Here is a 23141-nt window from a genome sequence, read left to right as displayed (position 1 = left end):
TAATTAGTGCACTGATTATTCTAGTCCACCCAGTTATCTCACATAGTGGTTTCATACAGATGTTAAGAAGCGGGATGGGGGGAAACAATTAAAATCTGCAGAATCCCATATACCAAGGGCCACAGAATCAACCTCTCCAGCCCTACAACAATAGATAATGAAGAAAGATCAAAACAATCAGAACTATTAAAAGATCAGTGTCTCCTGTCCCAACCTCTACAAGTGGTCAAGCAAAATATCATGGTTGATGGTATTAAAAGCAAGTCCAGCCAGACCATGTAGTGTGTACTCTTACCAACCAGGTCCCAAAACTGTCCTCATCCATTTTCTTTGACTTCTTGTAGCATTTTCAGTTTAATTCTGACTTTCCTTCCTTGCCATATAAATTTCAAGATCAATGTATTCAAATCATCAAAAACTTTTTTTCTATTTTTATAGGTACTTTTTGAAATAAAAGAAGGAGTTTTGGTAAAATATTCTTCCTAGCACTGATAATTATAGGTTTTCCCATTTTTCCAAATCTATTTTTATTTGATTTAGTAATTTTATATAATTATCTTCTTTTATTGTTGCGCATCCTGCTGTTAAGTATATTCCCAAATATTTAACTTTCTTAACTATTTGTAAGTCTATTTTTTCTGACAGTTGTATTTTTTGCTTATCTGTAAGGTTTTTAACTATGTTTTTGGTTTTTTCTCTGTTTATTTTCAATACTGCTATTTCTCCAAATTCTTCTATCTTTTTCAATAGTTTGGATGTTGTCTCCAATGGTTCTTCTAGAATAAATGCCAGGTCATCTGCAAATGCTTATAATTTATAGCTTTTATCTTTTATCTCTATTCCTTTAATTTCCGGATCTTGTCTGATATTCCTATTGAGAACTTCCAAAGTTAGTACGAATAGCAGTGGAGATAATGGACATCCTTGTCTTGTGCCTTTCTTTGTATTAAAGTTCTCCATATAGTCCCCATTGACAATTAATTTTGCTGTTTTTTTATCATATATTGTCTTAATAGTTTTTCTGAACTTTTCTCCAAAGTCTATACAGTTTAATTGTTGAATCATAAATTGCCAATTTACATTTTCAAAAGCTTTTTGAGCATCTAAGAAAATTAAAGCCATTTGTTTTCCTGAGTGCATTTCATAGTATTCCAGTTATTTTTATTTGTCTTTTTGGTTACAATCCATTTTGATCTGGATGAATAAATTCAGTCAAGAATCTTTTCAATCTCTCTGCTATTATTGAGGTATAGATTTTATAATCCATGTTTAATAATGATATTGATGTCAGGATAATAATTTAAAGGCTAAATAGCTTATGTAATGATGTAATGTAATGTAAGGTGGATGATGCAATGGTAGGAATGACTCAGCAGGTGTCTGTATCTCTTTAAGAGCCTGAGTATAAAAGGGAAGGCTTTTGCTGCTGTGTTCTCTCTCGTCCGTTTTCTGCTGTAATTGCTGTATATTGGAATTTGCTGTATCACCACATGTATGAATTTTTGTTCCTAGTGTATATTATAGATAGTGTATGATAAACTACCATTTAATACAAACTACTGTTTACTGTATTTACTCCTGAGACCTCAGCGCAATAAGACTGTTCATGCTCTGACAGGTTATGGGTACAGTGTGAGGAGAAACCCAGTGACAGTTTGAACCAGAGCCAGAGGAGCTGAGGCTTGTGGTTTGTTGTGGTTTGTGGTAGTTTAAAGAAGCAGGCAACATGGCTTCCATCAGTGTAATGGGAGGAGGTTTCATAGTATCTCGTCTGAATGAGACGAACTACCTCTCCTGGAGTACCTGAGAAGGGAGGAGTTATGGATGATAGTTACTGATTCACCTGCAGTCCTGGATGATGGAGACTGGAGAAAGAATGAGAAAGCATTGGCCAGCATAATCCTGAATTTGGAGGATAGCCAGCTGTTATACGTGAGGGGTCTCCAGTCTGCTAAGGAGTGCTGGAAGCTTTGCGCAGTGTGTATGTGAGAAAGACTGCGAGCAGCAAGGTAATGCTGACAAAAAAGCTATATAAAGTATAACTGAAGCCTGGAGAGAGCATGTCTACACATTTGTAGTCTATGAGAAAGACATTCCTAGAATTAGAGGAAAGAGGAATGGCTTTGACTGAGTCACATAAAGTGTATGTGGTGCTCAGTTCATTGGACAATTCATGGGATGTCCTAGTGACCAGTTTAGAGTCCATGCAGGAAAAGGACTTAACCATGCATTATTTGACTGGCTGGTTGCTGGACGAGGAACAGAAATGTCTGGAAAAGCAGCAGAGAGGGGGTGACGACAACGCATAGCCCAAGCTGAAAACTGCTACGTCCTAGGGTACCAGCAGAGTAGCTGAGAAAGTTTGTATGGTGAAATGCTGCTTCAAGTGTGGTTCTACAGAGCATCTCCAGAGACACTGCCCTGAGAGGAGAAACAGAGGAGCAGCGAGATAAGATCATAGAGCTATACAACTGACATTTTCCCTGGCAGCAACTTTAACTGAGAAAAACACTTGGTTGTTAGACAGTGTGGCCAGTCAGCTTATTGCAAATGACCCACAAATGTTTTCCAATTTGAGACCAGCTAAGCAAGCATTTGTTAGCTTGGCTAATGGACAACAGTCTGCTGTAAAAGGGAAAGGTAAAGTTTATGTACCTTATATAGGAGAAATGGGCAATGTGTTATACGTGCCAGAGTTATACCAAAATTTACAATATTTCAGCTTGGATAGTATGGGGTATGAAGTAATGTTTGCAAAGGGTCAATACACCATAAGGAAAGACGGGAGGATTTGTGCACAAGGTGTTAAACAGGATAATTTGTATGTACTAAGGAGGCAGCAGGAAGGTTGTGCATGAACACTCACAAACACTCCCAAGCATGATAACTGCGTATATTTATTACACAGAAGGTTAGGACATGCAAGTTTTAAAGTGCTGCAGAAAATGCCAGATCTCGCTGAGAGATTTAGAATTTAAAAATGCAACACATATTTAGATTGTGCTATTTGCAAGGAGTCAAAATCTAGCGTGTATCCTGTAAATAAGAAAAACAAGAGGGAAACTAACAGGGTTTTGCAGTTAGTGCACGCTGATTTAATTGGTCCTATGGTGCCCTCTCTTGGAGGAGCTAGGTACATACTAGTCTTATTTATTTATTTATTTATGAGACTTATATACTGCTTTAAGTGCGAGCGCTCTCTAAGCGGTGTACACCAGTAAGCAATGTATGTATATGTGCATATAGATAGATAGATAGATAGATAGATAGATAGATAGATAGATAGATAGATAGATAGATAGATAGATTTATTTATTTATTTATTTATTTATTTACATTGCCCCCAACAATCTGGGTCCTCATTTTACCTACCCCGGAAGGATGGAAGGCCGAGTCAACCTTGAGCCGGTGAGATTTGAACCGCTGACCTGCTGAATACAGTCAGCTAAAGTGGCCTGCAGTACTGATTCTATTAGTTTTTTGGGCTGCTGCTGCACACTGCTGGCTCATAGTCAAGTGATCGTCCACTAGGACTCCAAGGTCCCTCTCACAGTTACTGTTTTTAAGCCAGATCTCGCCTAATCTTGAGCCAATGAGGAAGTTGTCATCGCCCCCCTCCCCCAACATAACCTCTCAATCACAACATAGGAAATAAGTCTTCAATTTATCCAAACGCTTTTTTATTTTCTTTAAAATTGTCATCAGGACATATTGATGCAAATAATTTATTTCCAGTCTTTTTTCCATATCTCAACTGTTTGAAAAATTTTGGTGCCACCCGTCACATTTAATGATTGAATTACAAGTGAAATTTAAGACGCAAAAAGAAATATAAAAAGGGCATAAGAACAAACCGCAATGCAGGAACTAAGAATTTCAAGACGAAAACTCTGAAACTAAATTAAGATTCGAGGAAAATATATATAGTCACGCACACTGTAAAAAAGATTAAAAAGACACAAAGAAAATATAATATCGAACTGGAGTGCACACTAAAAAAGTACAATACAAAGAGACACACAAAATGTTTTAAAGAGCACAACAAAAATTCAAAAACGAAGCCGAAAACTCAAACTGGAACGTGAAATCCAATGCAAGCAAATACAACGCTAAAAACTCAGACAATTATTAACAAAAATGTCAGCCTCCTCCTTCTCTTTGTAATCCAATATGTTGTACTCAGTGAAGCAGATAAGCAGAGCAGGGAATAAAAAAGAAACAGGGAGGATAGTTTTTGACTGTTTTTATCCAACTTAATAAAATACAGATTCCCTATGGTGAATACTCAGTAAAATATAGTCCAAATATAAACATTTTCACCATCCAGAAACCTGTTGTATTTCTGTACGGAAATAAGAGAAATTGGTAAGAACAATCAAATAAAGAGAAATCAGAACAGATAAAGTCTAATAGGAGGTTGAAATAAATCATCATTCAGCAACCCAATTAACATTTAGAGATAAAAAAACAAAAACAAAAGTTCAAAAAGTGAAGTTAAAAGTACAAGGCTTGCTTAAAAAATGCTCTGTCCTTAGGAAGAGATATAAAAGTCCCTTGATTTTCCAGCTACTCCCCCAAGAAGTTGTAATCTCAAGATTCCCCTTCCCAGTTGGGTCCACAGATGTCCGAAAATCATTTTGGGTCATTCCTAAGTACCCCCATTCAAATCCAGGGGACAGGGCTGCCAAAAAGCCAGCTCTGGAATAAACATAGCAGATCATGAGTAGGAGAAAGAAAAACTCTCACCCTACAGCAGCCCTCTTGGGGAAGAGTCCAGAAGCTGTACTCTTTTAAGCGGTCCACCCCTGGCAACCGAAGCACCCAAATGGTTTCCAGAAGGAATTGGGGGATATCCTGGAGGCTTTTCTGTATGGTCCTGTCAAAGTTCTGATTATCACCTGGAACCAAAGGATGGCTAAGGTTTGGACTGGATTGTGCCTGTGTGGCCTCTTGATCCTCCCTGTGATTCACCAAGGAGCTGCAGGTCCTTAAAAAGGCCAAGAGATGTGTAGAGCATCGTTGAAAGAAAATGGATGAATCTAATTGGACACAAGTTAAAGCTGCTATTAAGGCCTACCTCATGATGGCAAGAGTGGCAAAATAGCATGATTTGTCTGCTCTTATTGAGTCTACAAAGTATCATTCAGTGGCCTTGTTCAGGATCATCTGGTAGATGCACAGGGCCGCACAGAGAAATTTATGAAACACTTGACAAAGTCGCTTGGATCCATTCAATGTTGTAAGCATGGAGCAGGTCCTTTAGAGATGTCTGGGATGTCTTGCCTGATTATCTAGGAACAGTTTGATCACGTTGGACCTTATGAAGTGGACAGGGTTCTCAATGCTGTCAGTGCAACTACCTGCCAATTAGATCCCTGTCATTCCTGGCTGGATAGATGTCATTCCTGGTCAATGATACATTCTCGATTGGGTCTAGGTTACCTGAGGAATCATCTCACCCCAATGGGATTGGCTTGCCTATCTGTTCTGGCAGAAGGGGCTTGCTACAGATCCCATCAGCCAAGAAATTCTGATTGGTAGGGTGCAGAAGACCCTTTTCTGTCATGTCCTACTCTCTGGAATATTGTGTCACCTAAGATGAGATCTGGACTCACCCTTTTGGCCTTCCAAAAGGGCATGCAAATCTGGGTCTACTAATTACCTGGAGCTCCATTGGGGGCATGCCATACTGGAGTTGTTAATGAACTGAGATAAGACTCTACCTCATGTGCATCTTGTTTCTTTCCTTGCCATCTTTTTTAATTGTAAGTCAATTTAATGTTACTATTTATTCTGTTAATATTTTAATATTTTATCTTGTTGCTTTTACTTGATTGTAAACTGTCTAAAGTCACTTCTTGATGAGATGGGTGGCATTTAAATTTAATATGTGTGTGTGGGGGGGGAGAGAGAGAACTATCTGGGGATATGATATTGAAAGATCCTTGAAGAAATGAGACACACTAATTGTCTCTTGTCATTTTAAAATCATGCAGGATGTACTGACCTTTGGGGTAAGGATAGTAGTAAACACAACTTATTAAAGTATATGTAGAATTCTTAGACATGGTACTGGAATATGTGTTGGCACTTCAGTTGCAGGAATTTCTGGATGTGGAGGAGTATCTAGATTCATTTCCATTTGGCTTTTAAATCTGGTTATCACGTAGAGAGTATTCATGCCCATTGGTGATGAGTTATGCTGAGAGGGTGATCTGCTAGGCTTCTTCGCAACTTTTAGTACATCAGCTAAATAATCTGAATAAGTATGGGGGGGGGGGGGTTGGTGGTGAGAAATTGCGTAAGAGACGGAAAGCTTGAGAAAATATTTCTGTTGCATTAAAAAAAATGGATATACCAACTAAACCTTTCTGGAATCAGATTTGCATTAATAAAATATGTCATTCTAAACATTCTCTTCTCCCATAGCTTCTTGTCTCGTTTAAATAGTAGCATTTAAAGAAGAGTATCTGAGAAAGATTTTAATATACGTACTGTACAGATTTAAACTCGGCAGTAGTTTAAAGCCCTGTACCAGTTCCTTGAATGTGTTTCTTTGTATCATTTAATTGACAAATGTTTTCATCACATATAATTCTTTGTAAAATCCTGATATGAAAAATTCTAAGCTATGGAATAATTGTTCCAATCCTGCTATTATATTCTATCTGCTACTTATCTTCTGATTTCTGACTGGGATTCTGGAATTAAATCAATATGCAGCATTTATGTGCAGCATAAACAGTGTGGCTATCAACACAGTGTGGCGTTTTTCAGACCTCTCAGTGTGATGATAAACAATTTGATTCTGAAGATTTTTTCTTCAACAATATTATGCTCTCTCTACATCACTGTATCTCATGGGCTTATTGTGTGTTAAAGAGATGGAGATCAGCTGTAGTACTAAAATCACGCAGATACCACATTTGAAGGAAAAAAGTGTTTCAGAGCATGTGCCCATGAAGCACCTGTTGGTAACTCTTTGTAGCAGCTCTGGTGTTTCTCAGGACCACATGGCTGTTCTCTTCAACTGCAGCTCGGTCCTAGAAAAAAGCATATTTGGGTTCAGGAATTGAGGGCTGGTCCTATGGATGCTCCAAAGGACCACTTCCTCTTCAGATTTGATTTTCTACATAGTCCCTCTTAGTTTTTGGGAGGGAGATGGAATATAAATATAGTCATATTCAATTAAACTTAATGGATTTTTGTATGATGATTTCTCAGGTAGAAGGAAAATGTTCACATCTTTTTCAAATGATGAAATTAAATTATAATGCTGCAGTGAGTTTGATAACCAGGAATTTCATTTATTGTTTCCATTGTTTATTTCCTTTAACTTCCTTTATACATTGATGATAATTGATGGAATAAGGCTAACATTTTTGGTATCCTTCTTTCATTGAGTTTTGTGCTTCTGTAAAAGTGAGTGTTTTGTTATTCCCCCATTGGTTTAACATTCCAGTGAGGTAGTCAGAGTAATAAATTTCATCCCATAATAAAATCAATATCTGTGCTCTTAAATAGTAGCTGGGCAGCCTGGTATGCTCTTCATTTTTAGTAAAATCTCCTACTTGAGATAACTTTGTTGTCACCAAGACCTCCTTGTAGTAGTGGAAGAAAATTGTTCCATTCCCATTTTCCTGTTGTTACTTAGAATTTATATTGAACAGAGTTCACATCTGCTTCAGTATTTGATGATGAATACAATAAACTCTTAACTCTGTATACTGTACTAATTGATATCATTGATAGACCTCTAAATTCTTCTGATTCTCCTCTGCCAAAAGTATACCTTAAGCCCCCCCCCCCAAATAATGATTACATGCGAGGTATTTCTTTTTTATAATGGTATTATTCTGAGGCAGGATTTTTGGCTCTCTTTCAGACCACCTTGGCTCATAGACTGGTTAATCATGAAGGTTCAATAACACAGCTTCCATTGTATACATCTCCCTCATTGCCTAATATAACCTTAGGACTACCTGCAGCAGCCCCATGTACTGTAAGTGGTATTGTATAATTTAAAGGGAGTCATTACCTTAACTTCATTCACAGATCACTTTTTAAACCCAGTAATGCTATATGCTTGCAGGGTGGATCAGAACAGCAAGATTCTGAAAGACTTGCTATTCCATCATTACAACAACGAATCTCCATATTTCCTGGCACCCATATCACTCCTTATTTGAGCAGTACAGCAGTGGATAGAGAAGGGGGATCAACACACAGCCCTCTTCTTCAACACATGGTTTTACTGGAACAGTCAACTGCACAAAATCCATTGGTCTCAGGTAAAGGTGCTTCTTCCAGCAACTAGTTAACTTGGTACTAAGTAAGAAACAGCATTGGTGGTTTTGTTAGAGTTCGGAATTGTCTGAGCTTCCTGCCTATATGTGCTCTAGTGCTGGCTATTGTTTCCAGTTTCTAATTACTCCATTTCTTGAATCATTTTTTAAAATTATTTACATATCTAAAATTTTGAATTTCCTACTAGGAATTCAGTAACTATTCTTGGCAACAATGAGGAATAAACTTGTTCAGTCAAGCTTACTTAAAATTATTATTTTAATAATGTTTACAATCAAATTCAGTAATTTTCCATAGGCTTTTCTTTATTTTACATAGGGTCTCACATTGCAGTATAGACATATATAGAATTCTTTATCTTAGTTTAATTTTGTCTTAAAAACCAGCAAATTAGAAAAAGGACATAGAGACTAGTTTAATCCTCCTTCACTTTTACAGCTATAAGAATCTGATTTTTAAAGATCTAGTTAGAGATTAAGAATGGCAGCCTACATTGTTCTTAATACTTGTGTATTTTCATCATGCCTTTTTTAATTATGATAGTTATATTTATGTTTGCATGTTTATTTTTTAAGGTTTAACATATTAGCTATTTGGAATGCAGAACTAGTTGGGATACAAATATTAGCAAGTAAATGAAAAATCATGTTGCTACAATGGACATAATTACTTACATGATTCTTCTTTCTCTTCTGTTGTTCTTTCTTCTCCACTGCTGTTCTACATGTTACTTTCTAACTGGCTTCTTTTAGGACTAGGGGCAGTCCCTCTCCATGCACAATCCATTGTGGGTGCTGATAGACTATCTCCCACAATACACAAACTGCGGCAGCACCGTCCTCTGGGGCGCACCCAGTCTGCTCCCCTTCCCCAGAATGCACAGGCCCTCCAGCAATTGGTGATCCAGCAACAACATCAACAATTCTTGGAAAAACATAAACAACAATTTCAACAACAGCAGTTGCATATTAACAAGGTACATATTTCAGCTGCTGGTTCTTAGTTATGCGATTTAATGCACTGGTTTTGGAAGTGTCTTTAATATGCTCAGCATATAATTATATTATGCAATGTATTCATTCATTTTAATGTTCATAGGAGTGGTATATAGCAGTGGTCCCCAACTTTGGCGGACCAGCAGGGGGGGAAATAGGGAATGGTTCCATGGGCGTGCAACTCCATTTGCGCAAGCAGCTCACACTTGCCTACCACTTGTGCAACCTGTTTCTGAACGTGCCATGGCCTGGTAGTGGGCCACAGCTGTGGAGGCTGGGGATTCCTGGTGTATAGGAAGTATGTTCAAAATACAACCTCGTAAATTTGAGTAGCTGAGTAGGAATCAGGATTCCTCTGAAAATTGGCTCTCTGAGGAATTAGGCTTACTTATTTACCAGAAATACTGTTAGAATTGAATAGGATTGGATGGATACCTGAAAATGTTGACTTCTCTTTTAAAATGATAGGCTAACAGATTTCATTCATTTTTTCTAACTCTCCTTCTCAAATGATTCTGTATATTGTTAATATTTATGAACCGTATCAGTGTCAAAGGATTAAATGATTAATATCTGACTTCATGAAAAATCCTTTGAGATTATAGTGAGATGTTTGTTTTAAATCAGTTTGTTTACTTCTTATATTGGGACAGTCAGATGGTAGTCCAATTGTGGACAGTTATTAAAAATGCAACTTGTGGAACTAGAACATACCCTACCATGATCAACTGACTAACTGGAAACTGCTGTTTCTGTATAATTATTTCCTTCTGCAAATGAGTACGGGAAGCCAGCTATCTACAGAGGGTCATTGGAAAGAAACTATAGATTTCCTTCCTTCCTTCCTTCCTTCCTTCCTTCCTTCCTTCCTTCCTTCCTTCCTTCCTTCCTTCCTTCCTTCTTTTTTGTTCAAGCAGGGTACCAAATCTTTCCTCATCTCCCTCTCAGTGACTACAATCTTGTTCTGACTCTCTGGGAGAGATGGGAGTGTTGGCAATGTGTATGCGTTGCATGGTACCTGCACCCTGCCAATTAGAATAGTCTCATGACTGAAATATTAACTTACTCTTGCTTTACAACATTACATGTAATAGTGTTACTAAAATTAAGGTGGAATTCTGTGATAGTATGTACCTGGGATGTTTTTATTGTTACTTTAATCACCAAAAAGTTCTAATGTAATCCAGTTTTTATTTAATTATAGGATATACTTAAACTTACAGAATTTCTGAATGTTTTTGTTAAATTATACCATTTGTTCACATCTTCATCCTGCATCCTAATCAAATTTAGGCTTAAAGTGCTGCTTCATCAATGTGTTGTGAATATTATTCTCTTAATAAATATCACAATGCAAGTTATATTTAAGTATTGCCTTAAAATTTTAGTTGCTGGAATAGATAGTTCTTCCAGTGAAAAAAGAGAGACAATTGAAGAAGGAACTTTTTATTTATAGAACAGAGTGAAGACTACTATACAAGTCTCTTACATCATTTTTGTATTACTGAAAATACACCATTGTTATGCATGTATTAGATCTGGATTTCGTTCAACTTAGCAAACTAGTTTTAGATCTGCTTTTCCATGAAGATTTTACTTACTGTTCCCCAAACATATTTTCTGGGGAGGTTCCAGATGCTGTTGATGTCAAGGTTCCGACTAATGAAACACTTCAAAGAACTTCCAGGCATTTTATCCTAAAAAGTCTTTTTATTCATGTGACAAAATGTCAGCACGGCATGATAAAAGGGATGCTAAGATCTGAAATCTCCACCCACCGAGCAGTTATTTTTGCTAGCATTTCCCCTCCCTTATTTTGCTGTCATGATTTACGTTCTCCAATTAATTTGAAGGGCAAAGTTTCTCTTCCGTTTCCTTTCGCAGGCTTTCCTCTCCTCCCTCCCTCAACTGAATTAACTCTAAAAGTACCAGACAGTTCTGCATCTTTTGTCAAAGCATGAATATTCAATATTAGCAGCGTTGACATCCAGCTCACCTTACAAAAAGGACAGATCCTGTAATGTAAACAAAAGCATATGTTAATGACTAGTTTTCGGTTTGTTGGGGTATTTCGCATGAAACCTTTTGACGAGCCTGTCAGCTTTCACCTCACTGGATTTCACCCAGGTGGCTTCAGACAATGGGTATCCCTTCCATTGTACTAGGTACTGCAATTTCCCTTTAAAAATTCTAGAGTCAAGAATACGTTTCACTTCATAGTGGGTCTGTCCCGCAACTACGAGGGGCCCAGGTGCCTTCTTTGGGGGAGGTCTTAAAGTGGAACCCCCATAAGGTTTCAACAAGCTGCAATGGAAGACTGGGTGAAGTCTAGGGAGTTTTAGTTCTACGGTGATCGGATTGATGATCCTTACTATGGGGAAAGGCCCCAAGAATTTTGGTCCCAATTTCTTGCTCGGCAATTTGAGGTGTAAATATTTAGTTGACAAATAAACCTTTTCCCCAACTTGGAATGTTCTTTGGGGAGCCCTCTTTCTATCAGCCTGCTTTTTATAGGTTTCAAATGTCTTTTTTAAAGCAGTTTTTGTGTTTTTCCAAACTTCTTCCAACCCCCTCACCCATTGGTCAAGTGTCTGGGAAGCAGAGGGCACCTGAGGGTATTCAGATATTGGGCTGAACTCTTTTCCTGTGGCCACTTTAAAAGGCGTGTAGCTGGTGCTGTTGTGCACAGAATTATTGGATGCCACCTCCGCAAAAGAGAGGAGGTCAATCCAGTTCGTCTGTTGGTAAGAAATGTAGCATCTAAGATATTGCTCCACCATTTTGTTAGCGGATTCTGCAGCCCCATTGGTGGCTGGATGAAAAGCCGATGATAGACTTTGAGATGATCCAACTAGTTTAAGAAAACTCTTCCAAAGCTTTACTGTGAACTGCACCCCCCTGTCTGAAATTATTCACTTAGGGTCGCCATGCAGCCGGTAAATACGTTTCAGGAACAATTTGGTCAGTCATTGGGCAGATGGGAGTCCTTTGCAGGCGATGAAAGGAGCTGCTTTGAGAACAGGTCTATTACAGTCCAGATGACAGTATTTCTTCTACTTTCAGATAGGTCTACTATAAAGTCCATAGCTATTTCTTCCCAGGGTTGAGTAGGGTCTACCATGGGTTGCAGTAACCCAGGGGTTTTTCCTGGGATTATTTTCATTGTGGCACATACAGTACAACTTTTTACATAGTTTTCCACATCCCTTTTCAGCCCCGGCCACCAAAATTGCCGGCGGTTGAGGTGTAGGGTTTTCAAATATCCAAAGTGTCCAGCCTGTTTTATATCATGGCTGTGTTTGAGAGCATTAAGATGGAGGGCTTCTGGCAAATATAGTTTCCCCCCTTTGTAAGCCAAGCCATCCCTGCATGTTAGGGAGGTTTGATTATCTTTGAACCATTGATCGGTGAGGAGCTCTCATTTTATTTTCTTTACCCCAGGGTCATCAGGATTGGGGACCTTGTGAGGCATGTGTTGAGTGGTAGTTTGTGGGTTGGGGATAATTGCCTCGTTAACCTCCTCCCGTTCGCTTTTGTATTGGGTAACCAGGATAGCGCATCAGCTAGGAGGTTTTTTTCCTCCTGGTATGTACTTTAGAGTGAAGTTGAAGCAGTTAAAGTACTGTGCCCACTGGGGACAATTTGCGGGGAGTTTTCAGTGCTTCTAGATTTTTGTGATCTGTCCATACTTCAAATGCTTTCTTCTAAATAGTGTCGCCAGTTTAATAGCGCACACCTAATAGCAAAGGCCTCTTTCTCCCAGATTGCTCATGTCCGCTCGCTTTCAGTAAATTTCTTAGAGGTGTAGGCGCAGGATTGCAGGACCCCACTTTTCTTCTTTTGCAGTAATACAGCTCCAACTGCCACATCGCTGGCATCGGCTTGAATCACAAAGGGCTCCCCTGGGCAGGGCTGCTTTAGGACCAGTTCAGCAGCAAATAATCTCTTGAAATTCTCAAAAGCTGTTTGACAGCTCATCATCCATGCTAGTGGTTGGCCCGGTCACTTCCCTCCTCCTTTGCCTGTTTTGAGTTGTTCTGTAAGGAGAAAGGCAATCTCAGCAAAAGAGGGAATGAATTGACAATAAAAGTTGGCAAAACCCAGAAAGCTCTGGAGCTCTTTGCGAGTCTTTGGGGCTGCCATTCGATTACAGCTTTCACCTTGGCTGGATCCATTCCAATGCCCTCATTGGAAATTCTGTAGCCAAGATAATCTAATCGGGTCTGGTGAAATTCACATTTTGACAATTTGGCATAAAGCTTGGCATTCAATAGTTTCTTTAACATTTCTCTCACCAGCTTTATGTGATCAGTTATATTTGTGCTGTATATCAGGATGCCATCAAGATACACCAAAATCCCTTTGTACAAGTGATCATGTAGGACCTCATTAATCAACTGCATAAATACAGCTAGGGCCCCCTGTAGTCCAAATGGCATGACTTTGAACTGATAGTTCCCCATAGGACAGTTGAAGGCAGTTTTCCATTCGTCTCCCTCTTTTATTCTCACCCAGTAATATGCCTCTCTCAGGTCTAATTTAGTGAAGACACTCCCCTTAGCCAGATGGGTTAATAGGTCCTTTAGGAGGGGGAGGGGATATTTATTTTTCACACTCACAGCGTTGAGACCCTTATAGTCTACGCAGAGATGAAGAGATCCATCTTTTTTCTCTTTAAACAACACAGGGGCTCCCATGGTCGATTTGACCCGTTCGATGAACCTCCTCTCTAGGCTTTTGTTCACGTATCGCTGCATCTCCTCCATTTTAAGGGGGGACATAGCATACATTCTCAGGCATGGGAGTTTGGCTTCTGGCACCAGTTCGATGAAGCAGTCATTGGATCTGTGAGGGGGAAGGGCATCACATTCTTTTTCACTAAATGCCTCCACCAGGTCCTGGTATTCATTGGGGATGAGTGGTTCGCTTGGCAGCGGTGAGGCAGCCATGTGCGCTCTCTCATTGGGTGGCCTACGGTGTCCCGCAACATTGGTTGAATCAGCAGGAGGTTTAGGCCCTGTAGGTAGCCTCACAGTTCTCATTCCTTTCTCCCACCAGATAAACGGCTTCCATTTGTCCAATCAGGCTAGCCCTAGGATCACAGTCTCAGTCATTTTTGGACCCACTAGGAAGCAAATAAACTCCCAGTGCGCACCTATTTCTAGATGTAAGGGCTCGGTTAATTGTGTGACAAGAGTCCCTCCCATCAGGGAGCCATCGGCTTGCTCAAACCTCACAGGTTTGGAAAGCTGTTTTGCCCGTATGTCCATTTTCATGGCAAAGGGCAGACTAATAATGCAGCGGGTGCATCCAGAATCAATTAGCATGTTTAAGTCCATTTGTGCCCCAGACTTAGGGATTATAAGTTTGGGGCCAGTGAAAAAGGTGGGATTTATCGACTCACCATCGGGTCATTGTCTCCTTCATCGTTGCTGTCAAAGGAGGGTAGAGCAGGGACAGGTCCACCTGGAGTCTCGGCGTTCTCCTGCGTGGGGGGTGTAATCTGGGCAACAGGTTCCTGCGTGACCCGGTTGAATTTCTCATCAGCTGCTGGGCAGGTTTCCTTCTCGCCGCTGGTTCCGGTCTGCTCTGTAATTGGGGGTAGGGGACTGGACAGTTTGCTGCTTGATGTCCCTCCTGTCTGCACCGGAAACACTTAATTGATGGGCCTGTAGGTGGCCTGGGTCTCTCAGCCATTGCAGTAGTTGAGGGCTTTCGTGGGGATGATTGATGTTCGGGTAGCTCTGGTTGCTGCTCGGATTCATTTGGGGAGGCTTCTTATACTGGGCGAGCTGAACATCTAGTTTCACTGCTGCCTGGTACCATTCTTGCAGCTGATCAGGTATGGCTCGATAGCGGCATGCCTGAGAGAGGTGATCGTGTAATTCCTGAATGAAGTGATGGATTAGGGATTGTTCAGGCCACCCCTCTATTCAACCTGCTATCTTGCGAAATTCCCACACGTACTCCAGGGCAGGCCTGCCAGCTTGTTTTATTTTGTGGATCTGTTCTCTTGCTTTAAGACCAACAGATGGATCCTCAAATCTTTCCCTCAGCCCTAGGAGGAAGAGTTGGGGGTGCTCCAATTCGGGGGCTTGCTCATTATATAAATAATTCAGCCATTCGGATGCTTCTCCCTCTAGGATGAACACAATCACATCGACCATGGCCCCTGGGTCCGGGTAGAGATAGGCCCAGCAATTCAAATGAGAGGGCACTTGGTTGAGGAAAAAAAACAGCTTCTCTGGGTCCCCATCGAAGGTTGCTCTGAAAAGTGGTGCAATCATAGGCTGTTGGGCCCTGCACTGTGGCTGTTGCTTCTGGCCCCACCCTGGCTGCAGATTTATGCCCAGGGGTTGCATGTTCGAGGGCTGTGGCCAGTCTCCCTGCTATGGTCGGTCTCCCACCAGCTGTGATCTCCTAGCTTCTGCACCACCCCAAGCTGTTGCAAGGCCTCTATTAGCTGTGGCATGCTCAGATGCTGCTGATCATCTACCTGTGGGGAGTGCCAATCTGCCCATTACTGCAGAGGCCTCAGTCTGGGATTCCCTCTGTCTTCAGGGCTGCAGTTCCTGGCCGGAGGAACCAGGATCTAATCTGCAAGGGAGGGGCTGTAGGCTTTTCTCTGCAGGAATCAATTTCTGCTTTTCACATCTGGGGCTTGAAATCTTTCCAGTGACTCACCCAAAGCTTGAGTAGCAGGCCATTCGTTAGCTCTGTACCATTCTGCTTTTGAAGTCTTTGCTCCTAGCTGGGAGATCTGCCAGAATTTATCTCCCCACAGCATGCTGTCTGTTGTTTCCTCCTCTAGTTTATCAGCAGCTGCTGGGTCTTGAAGCAAACTCACTTTTTTCATGATAGATTTTTCTTCCCTGAATCTTTACCTGCTCCTCTCAAGCCTAGAGACACCGGATGGAGTTCAGGACCCCAGGTCGGTTGAAAAGGATTTGAGATCTTAGCATGATTGCAAGGTTCCGACTAATGAAATATTTCAAAGAACTTCCAGGCATTTTATCCTAAAAAGTCTTTTTATTCATGTGACAAAATGTCGGCACGGCATGATAAAAGTGATGCTAAGATCTGAAATCTCCACCCACCGAGCAGTTATTTTTGCTAGCATTTCCCCTCCCTTATTTTGCTGTCATGATTTACATTCTCCAATTAGTTTGAAGGGCAAAGGTTCTCTTCCGTTCCCTTTCGCAGGCCTTTCTCTCCTCCCTCCTTCAACTGAATTAACTCTAAAAGTACAGACAATTCTGCATATTTTGTCAAAGCAAGAATATTCAATATTAGCAGCATTGACAGTTACTTTGAAAGTAAAAATATATTGCTGTTCATTTGTGCTGTTTTAATCTATATAAATAAAAATGTAAATGTTCGTTTGTTCAAAATCTTAAATCTCCGAAAGTTCTTCACCGATTGCTTTGAAATTTTGACACAATGTTGCATTCGAATACACACGTGTTTTTATATACCTATATTATATAGATGTCACACCTGTGACAGGTAAAAACATGCTTTTTTTCAAAAACAGCACCATCTGTTGGACACACGCTACGTGCGCTTTCTCTTTTCTTTTCCATTTAACCAGACTGAGCCACAGCATCGCGTGGTCAGGTACAGCTAGTTTTAAATAAATTTCTTCATTGTTAAATGCAGAAACCCCCCCCCCCACTTTTACTACATCTTTATAGATAAGATAGAACAAGAAATTGCTCCCACAAAAAATACACTATACAATATAAAAATCTACATATTTTATAGTGATTAAACTAAACATAAAGGGGTATATATTAGAAAAACAGATATATAAAAATCCTTAAACATAATTAAATCTAGACTACATAAAATACATTACTCTGACTTGTCATTTTTTGAAATATAAGAACATATAGTATTTGGACTTCCGGTGGCGACTGCCGCGCCAATGGCGGCTTTTTTCAGCCGTCCACCCTGGGATGTGTCAAAGCCAGCTGAGACAGCGAGCAACAGCTGTCTCACAGCTTGGAACCTCTCTCCCCAGGCGAAGGGGTGGAGGTGAGCTTTCCTCAGATAGTGGTAGAGTTCCCCAAGACCCCAAAGGTTTTTTTTTGGTGGTCGGAGGGTGAGAGTTCCCACGGAGTCTGAGGTGTCCTCCACATTCCAGGATGCCTTTGCCCTGATTTATCCAGGGCAAAGCTAGACGCTGCTTCCACATCTGCGCTTAAAATGAACTTGTGAGTAAAATTTAAAGCAGACAGAGCTGAACAGGAGAGATTAAAATGGTGATTATTTCGAGACTTTAACTCTGAAAAAGAATTTATCTTTTCCTTTTTTTCAATTAAGAGTGGTGAAAAATGGCGCTGAGATGTTGATTCTTTGAGTGAAAGGAGCGGAACTTCTATTTGATACAATGTAATAGATTTTGTATTTATATAAAATGCAAGAATTTTCTTTTTTCTTTTAAGGGGGCTTTTGTCTTTTTTCCTCCCCCTTTTTTTGGTATTTGTTGATTTTATTAGATTTTATAGATTTTACCAGACTTTTTAACAAGTGGTCTTAAAAATAAAATGGCTTCAAAGCGTCTCGGAGCTTCTATTGTTTCTAAAGCCTCGATCTTCCCGGTAATGCAGACTGCCCAGCAAGTTAAGTTACCACCACTTTCTCCATCGTTACCAGCATCTATACTTAAAGATTTACAGGATGCCTTGGGAAATAAGGCACGACAGATTAAAGAAGAGATGGAGGAATTTCTTGAAAATAAAATCAGGGAACTGAGAGAGAACATTGCGTCTGTGTTTCAAAAGTTTGTTGGTCATATAGATCGTCTGGATGATCGTATTGATGATGTTGTGGAAATTTTTGAAAAACTGGAAGATCGAATTGATAAAGTAGAAAATAAGGTGGAAATAACACAGGATGAAATTACTATGTTACAATATAGAGTTATTAATTTTTCTAGGAGATCACTTTGTAATGAAATTTTACAGGCTTTTTATAAGCAGAGATTTCAAATTGCAACTCAAGATGTTATAATTTTAAAAGAAATACCTTCAAAAATTCTTAGAAAAAGAAAGGATTTTGCTTTTTTGGCTGATGAGCTTAAAATAATGACAGGTCCGGTTCAGATGGGAGATACCGGCTGGAATAGCAGTGAATTATGCGGGGATATATCATAGACTTAATATAATTTTAAAGGCAAAAGATTTTTACACTTCTGTTTTGAAGGCGGGCTCTCCATCATCTTTACGACCTGAGATTATAGAAGAAAAGTTGGAAGGGCAGCCAGTTGAAGGTGCTATGTTATTGGATGTAGAAGACATACAGGCTGAATCTCTGCAGCAGTCTCTTATGACAGAAGATTTTTTAAAGAAATCGAGAATGACTCGTGCAGCCTATAGACGTAAAGTAAAAGAACAGCAGAAGGCGGATTTGGAATAAAGAAAAGGAAATGATGAACTTTTGTAGTAGGTTTTTTTTGAGATAGAAGATGTTTTAAAGGAATAGTGAATGATTTGTGTAATATGTAGATGTAAAGAAAAAGAACAATAAATGTTAGTTTAGCTGGTAGTTTGATTTAGTATGTTTTAAAGGAATAGTGAATGATTTGTGTAGTTTGTAGATGTAAAGAAAAAGAATAATAGAAGGTGTTGATTTAGTGGAAAAGTTTAAATATTTGGGAGTATATATATTATAAATTTTTTAATTTAAAGTGTATAAATTACACTTTAAGAGTAAGTGTAAAAGAATTTAAATTTTAATGATCTCACTATTTTCAGATTTAAATTATTCTAGAGCAGTGATGGCGAATCTTTTAGAGACTGAGTGCCCAAACTGCAACCCAAAACCCACTTATGCATTGTCGAGTGTCAGGTGGGTGTGGTGCATTGGCTGAGTGTGGCCCGTTGGGTGGGCATGGCTGTGGTGGTAACGGCAGATTGGATTGGACTAAAAAGTTCAATCAATCAATTCCAACTTTGCAAGATTTTTTTTCCCTCGAGAAGTTGAAATTGACTGAGCCTCTTTTTTTTTTTTGCACACGGCAGCGGAGGTCTAAAGCAAAAAGGTTTTATACAACCCAGCTGAAGGCCTAGGACTCGGGCGACAGCGCACATGCTCACAGAGAGGGGTCTGAGTGCCGCCTCTGGCACCCGTGCCATAGGTTCACCACCACTGTTCTAGAGCAGTTGTTTCTTATGTGATTCTGATCTTTTCAGAATCAGAGTAGTTTTAATTTTTAGGTGGATTATCTTTGCTTTCTTCCTAATTTAAAAACTAAATTTAGTTTTGATGCATTATATCAGTTACAACGTTAACTGGCCAATTTACAATGTTTCAGTCTGTTGATAATAATATTTTTTTTATTAAAAAGTTTTATAAGAATTACAATATCAACCCACCCAAAAAAAACCCCTCTCCCTCCCCCACTTCCCAGAGCTGAGTACAGGGTTACAAATATGATAATCATAATCTAACTAACATTACCAACTATATAAATAACCACATCCATAATATACTTTAACTCCCCTTTAACATAAATATAAACAAATTAAAACAAGTTAATATAATATAAACAAGTTAATATCCTAATTATTAAACAATACAGTCCCCAAATAGTTAAACAATGCTAATACTAAAAATAATAATAATATAATAATACTCTAAAATTCACTCATAGGCTAAATGAAACTTTTTAGTCCCATATTTATTCTGAATATAATTTATCCATCTTCTCTAGACCGAAATATATTTTTCTTGTGAATGATCCTTCAAATAAGCAGAAATCTTAGCCATTTCTGCTAAATTTGACACTTTAAGTGTCCATTCTTCTATAGTAGGCAAACAATCCTTCTTCCAATATTGCTCTACTAATAACCTTGCAGCTGTTATCAAATTCAACTTCAAATTAATTTCTTTAGCATCACAATCTGTAATAATACCCAATAAAAATAATTGTGGGGTAAACTTTATCTTTCTCTTAAAAATCTGTTGAATGTTCCACCAGATCTTAATCCAAAAGGCTTTTATATTTCTACAAGTCCACCATATATGAAAATAAGTGGCATCCAAATTACCACATGTCCAACATTTGGGCTGTAAATTAGGATACATACAAGACAACTTTTTTAGGATCCAGATGCCATCTATAAAACATTTTATAAAAATTTTCTCTTAAATTTTGTGCCTGGGTAAATTTTACATTTCTAATCCAAATTACCTCCCATGTGTCCAATATAATCGGTTCTTGAATATTTTGAGCCCACTTTACCATACAATCATTAACTAATTCTGTTTCCGAATCCATTTCTATTAAAACATTATAAATTCTCTTTATATGCGCTCGGTTTTGATCTTTAATCTGTTTTACCAAATTCTCATCCATTAAAGTAATACCAACCTTTTGATCTAACTTCCACCTAGCCAGCAATTGATTATACTGAAACCAAGATTGTACCATATTTTTTTGCTTTAACTCAACTAACGATTTTAATTGCCAATCATTCCCTACCAATCTAAGTAATTCCTTATAAGAAATCCTATCGAAATTCACACCCCTGGATACCCCCTCTATCGCGTGTCCAGGAATCCCCCAAATTGGTATTTTATAATTTAACCTATAATAATACTTCTTCCAGACACGCAATAAAGCACTTCTTAAAATATGGGATTTGAAAACTTGATCTACTTTTTTATCATAAACTAAATATGCATGCCATCCATATAGTAAATCCCATCCCTCAAGAGAAAGTATATTTATATTTGTTAAATTAAGCCAATCACTAATCAATGTTAAAGTCACCGCATCATAATATAATTTCAAATTAGGCGCCTTAAGTCTGCCTCTTTCCCGTACATCTTGTATAATCTTGAACTTAACTCTTGGTTTCTTGCCTGCCCATATAAATTTATTAATACTCTTCTGCCATTCATCCAAATTGGCATCTTTTTTCAAAATAGGTATCATTTGAAACAAAAAAAAGAAACTTTGGAAGAACATTCATTTTAACCGCTGAGATTCTCCCCAGCAAAGATAATTGTAATTTTTTCCAATCATTTAAATCCTTTTGCACTTTTACCCATAATGTCTCATAATTATTTTTGTATAATTTAACATTAGAAGCTGTAATATATACTCCCAGATATTTAACCTTTTTCACTATTTCAAAACCTGTTAATTTAACTAACATATCCTTTTCCTTCATAGACATATTTTTCGGTAATATTTTAGTCTTATTGTTATTTACCTTAAAACCAGAAACTTTCCCATACTGGGTTATAATTTCCACCAAATCCCTTACCGAATCTGTCGGTTGAGATAAAGTCACAACCAAATCATCCGCAAAAGCTCTCAACCTATAGTCATTCTGTTTTATTTTTATTCCCTTTATTGTAGTTGATTCACAAATTTTAATTAATAAAACCTCCATTGTTAAAACAAATAACAATGAGGATAATGGACATCCCTGTCTTGTACCCTTTTCAATTTTAAATGCTTCTGTTAATCCCCCATTAACTATAATTTGTGCCAATTGTTGTTGATATATATAGCCTTAAGAGCATATAAAAATTTATCCCCAACATTCATTTTCTCTATAACTCTCAATAAAAATTGCCAATTTAACTGATCAAAAGCTTTTTCAGCATCCAAAAATATCAAAGCCATTGGAATTTGATTATTCTTGTCCAAGTACTCAATTAAATTAACAATTTGTCTTACATTATATTTCATATATCCCAGTTATAAATCCAGATTGATCACTATGGATCAATTGCTTAAAAACATGCATTAATCTATTTGCAAATATTTTCGAAAAAATCTTGTAATCTGTATTCAAAAGAGATATAGGTCTATAATTCTTAGGCTGGGTAAGATCTTGATCCTCCTTTGGGATCAACGATATAAAAGCCCTTCTCCAAGATGGAGCTACCTCTGCTCCCAACAAAATACTTTTAAAAAGTTCCTTTCATTTCTATCATTTCTTCAGATAACATTTTATAATAGATTGCTGTTAATCCATCTGTACCAGGAGCCTTACCAACCTTTAATTGTTTAATTGCCCAAATGATTTCCTCAGAAGTAACTAAACAATTCATCTCATCTCGTTGATCATTTGAAAGTCTTGGAAAATGTGCTGCCTCTAGATACTCTTCTATATCTGAAACTTGTATGCTTTCACTAGCATATAACTTTGAATAAAAATCTAAAATCTAATCAAGTTTTGTTGATAAACTTCTTTACCTTTATAATCTATTTTTTCTATAATCCTTGACTTCTGTTTCTTCTGTAATTGATAAGCCAACCACCTACCAGGCTTGTTTGCATTACAAAACGTTTTATGTTTCATATACCGCAAGTTAGTTGCAATCTGATCAGCCATTAACATATTAAATTGCTCCCTAAGCATAGTTATAGAAACCTTTAAACTATTGACCAATGGATTTAAGATAAGAGCCTTCTCTTTCAGTTTAATCTCTTCTTCCAACTCTTTATCTTTTTGCATCTGTTTACGCCTGTGCGCATTATTCATATGAATCAAAACCCCTCTCCCTCTCCTTACTAGCATCCCACACCATTGACATCGAGGTACCCTTATACATATTCAAAAGGAAAAATTCCTTCAAATATTCTTTGCATTTCTGTGAATTCCCCTCATATCTAAATAAATTTTCATTCAATCTCCAAGTCCTTCTATTCCCATCTTCAACAGATAGCTCCAACCATACAGGACTATGGTCTGAAAATATTCTAGGTAAAATCTTGGCAGTCTTAACCTTAGAAAAAAGATCAGTAATTTAAAAAAAAAGTCAATTCTAGAATACAATTGATGCCTGTCCAAGAAAAAAGTAAAGTCTCTTTCT

At 38.3% G+C, this 23141-nt stretch overlaps 1 protein-coding gene across 3 annotated transcripts in view; it reads left to right on the top strand.

Moving 5' to 3' along the window:
- HDAC4 (histone deacetylase 4) overlaps positions 1 to 23141 on the top strand; it is a 223581-nt gene that overhangs the window by 43029 nt on the left and 157411 nt on the right. For 2 of the 3 annotated variants that reach the window (XM_039323460.1, XM_039323458.1), the window contains exons 4-6: positions 7886 to 8002; positions 8093 to 8291; positions 9060 to 9283. In XM_039323460.1, the coding sequence (XP_039179394.1) occupies positions 7886 to 8002; positions 8093 to 8291; positions 9060 to 9283 (540 nt within the window). The remainder of the gene's footprint in view (positions 1 to 7885; positions 8003 to 8092; positions 8292 to 9059; positions 9284 to 23141) is intronic. The other variant, XM_039323459.1, reaches the window with a different exon arrangement.

Source organism: Crotalus tigris, unplaced genomic scaffold, assembly GCF_016545835.1.
Source record: "Crotalus tigris isolate CLP2741 ecotype Arizona unplaced genomic scaffold, ASM1654583v1 scf7180000024196.274895, whole genome shotgun sequence".
Classification (NCBI taxonomy): domain Eukaryota; kingdom Metazoa; phylum Chordata; class Lepidosauria; order Squamata; family Viperidae; genus Crotalus; species Crotalus tigris.
The sequence above is the reverse complement of the archived record's forward strand: the minus strand, read 5'-3'. Positions and strand labels throughout refer to the sequence as shown.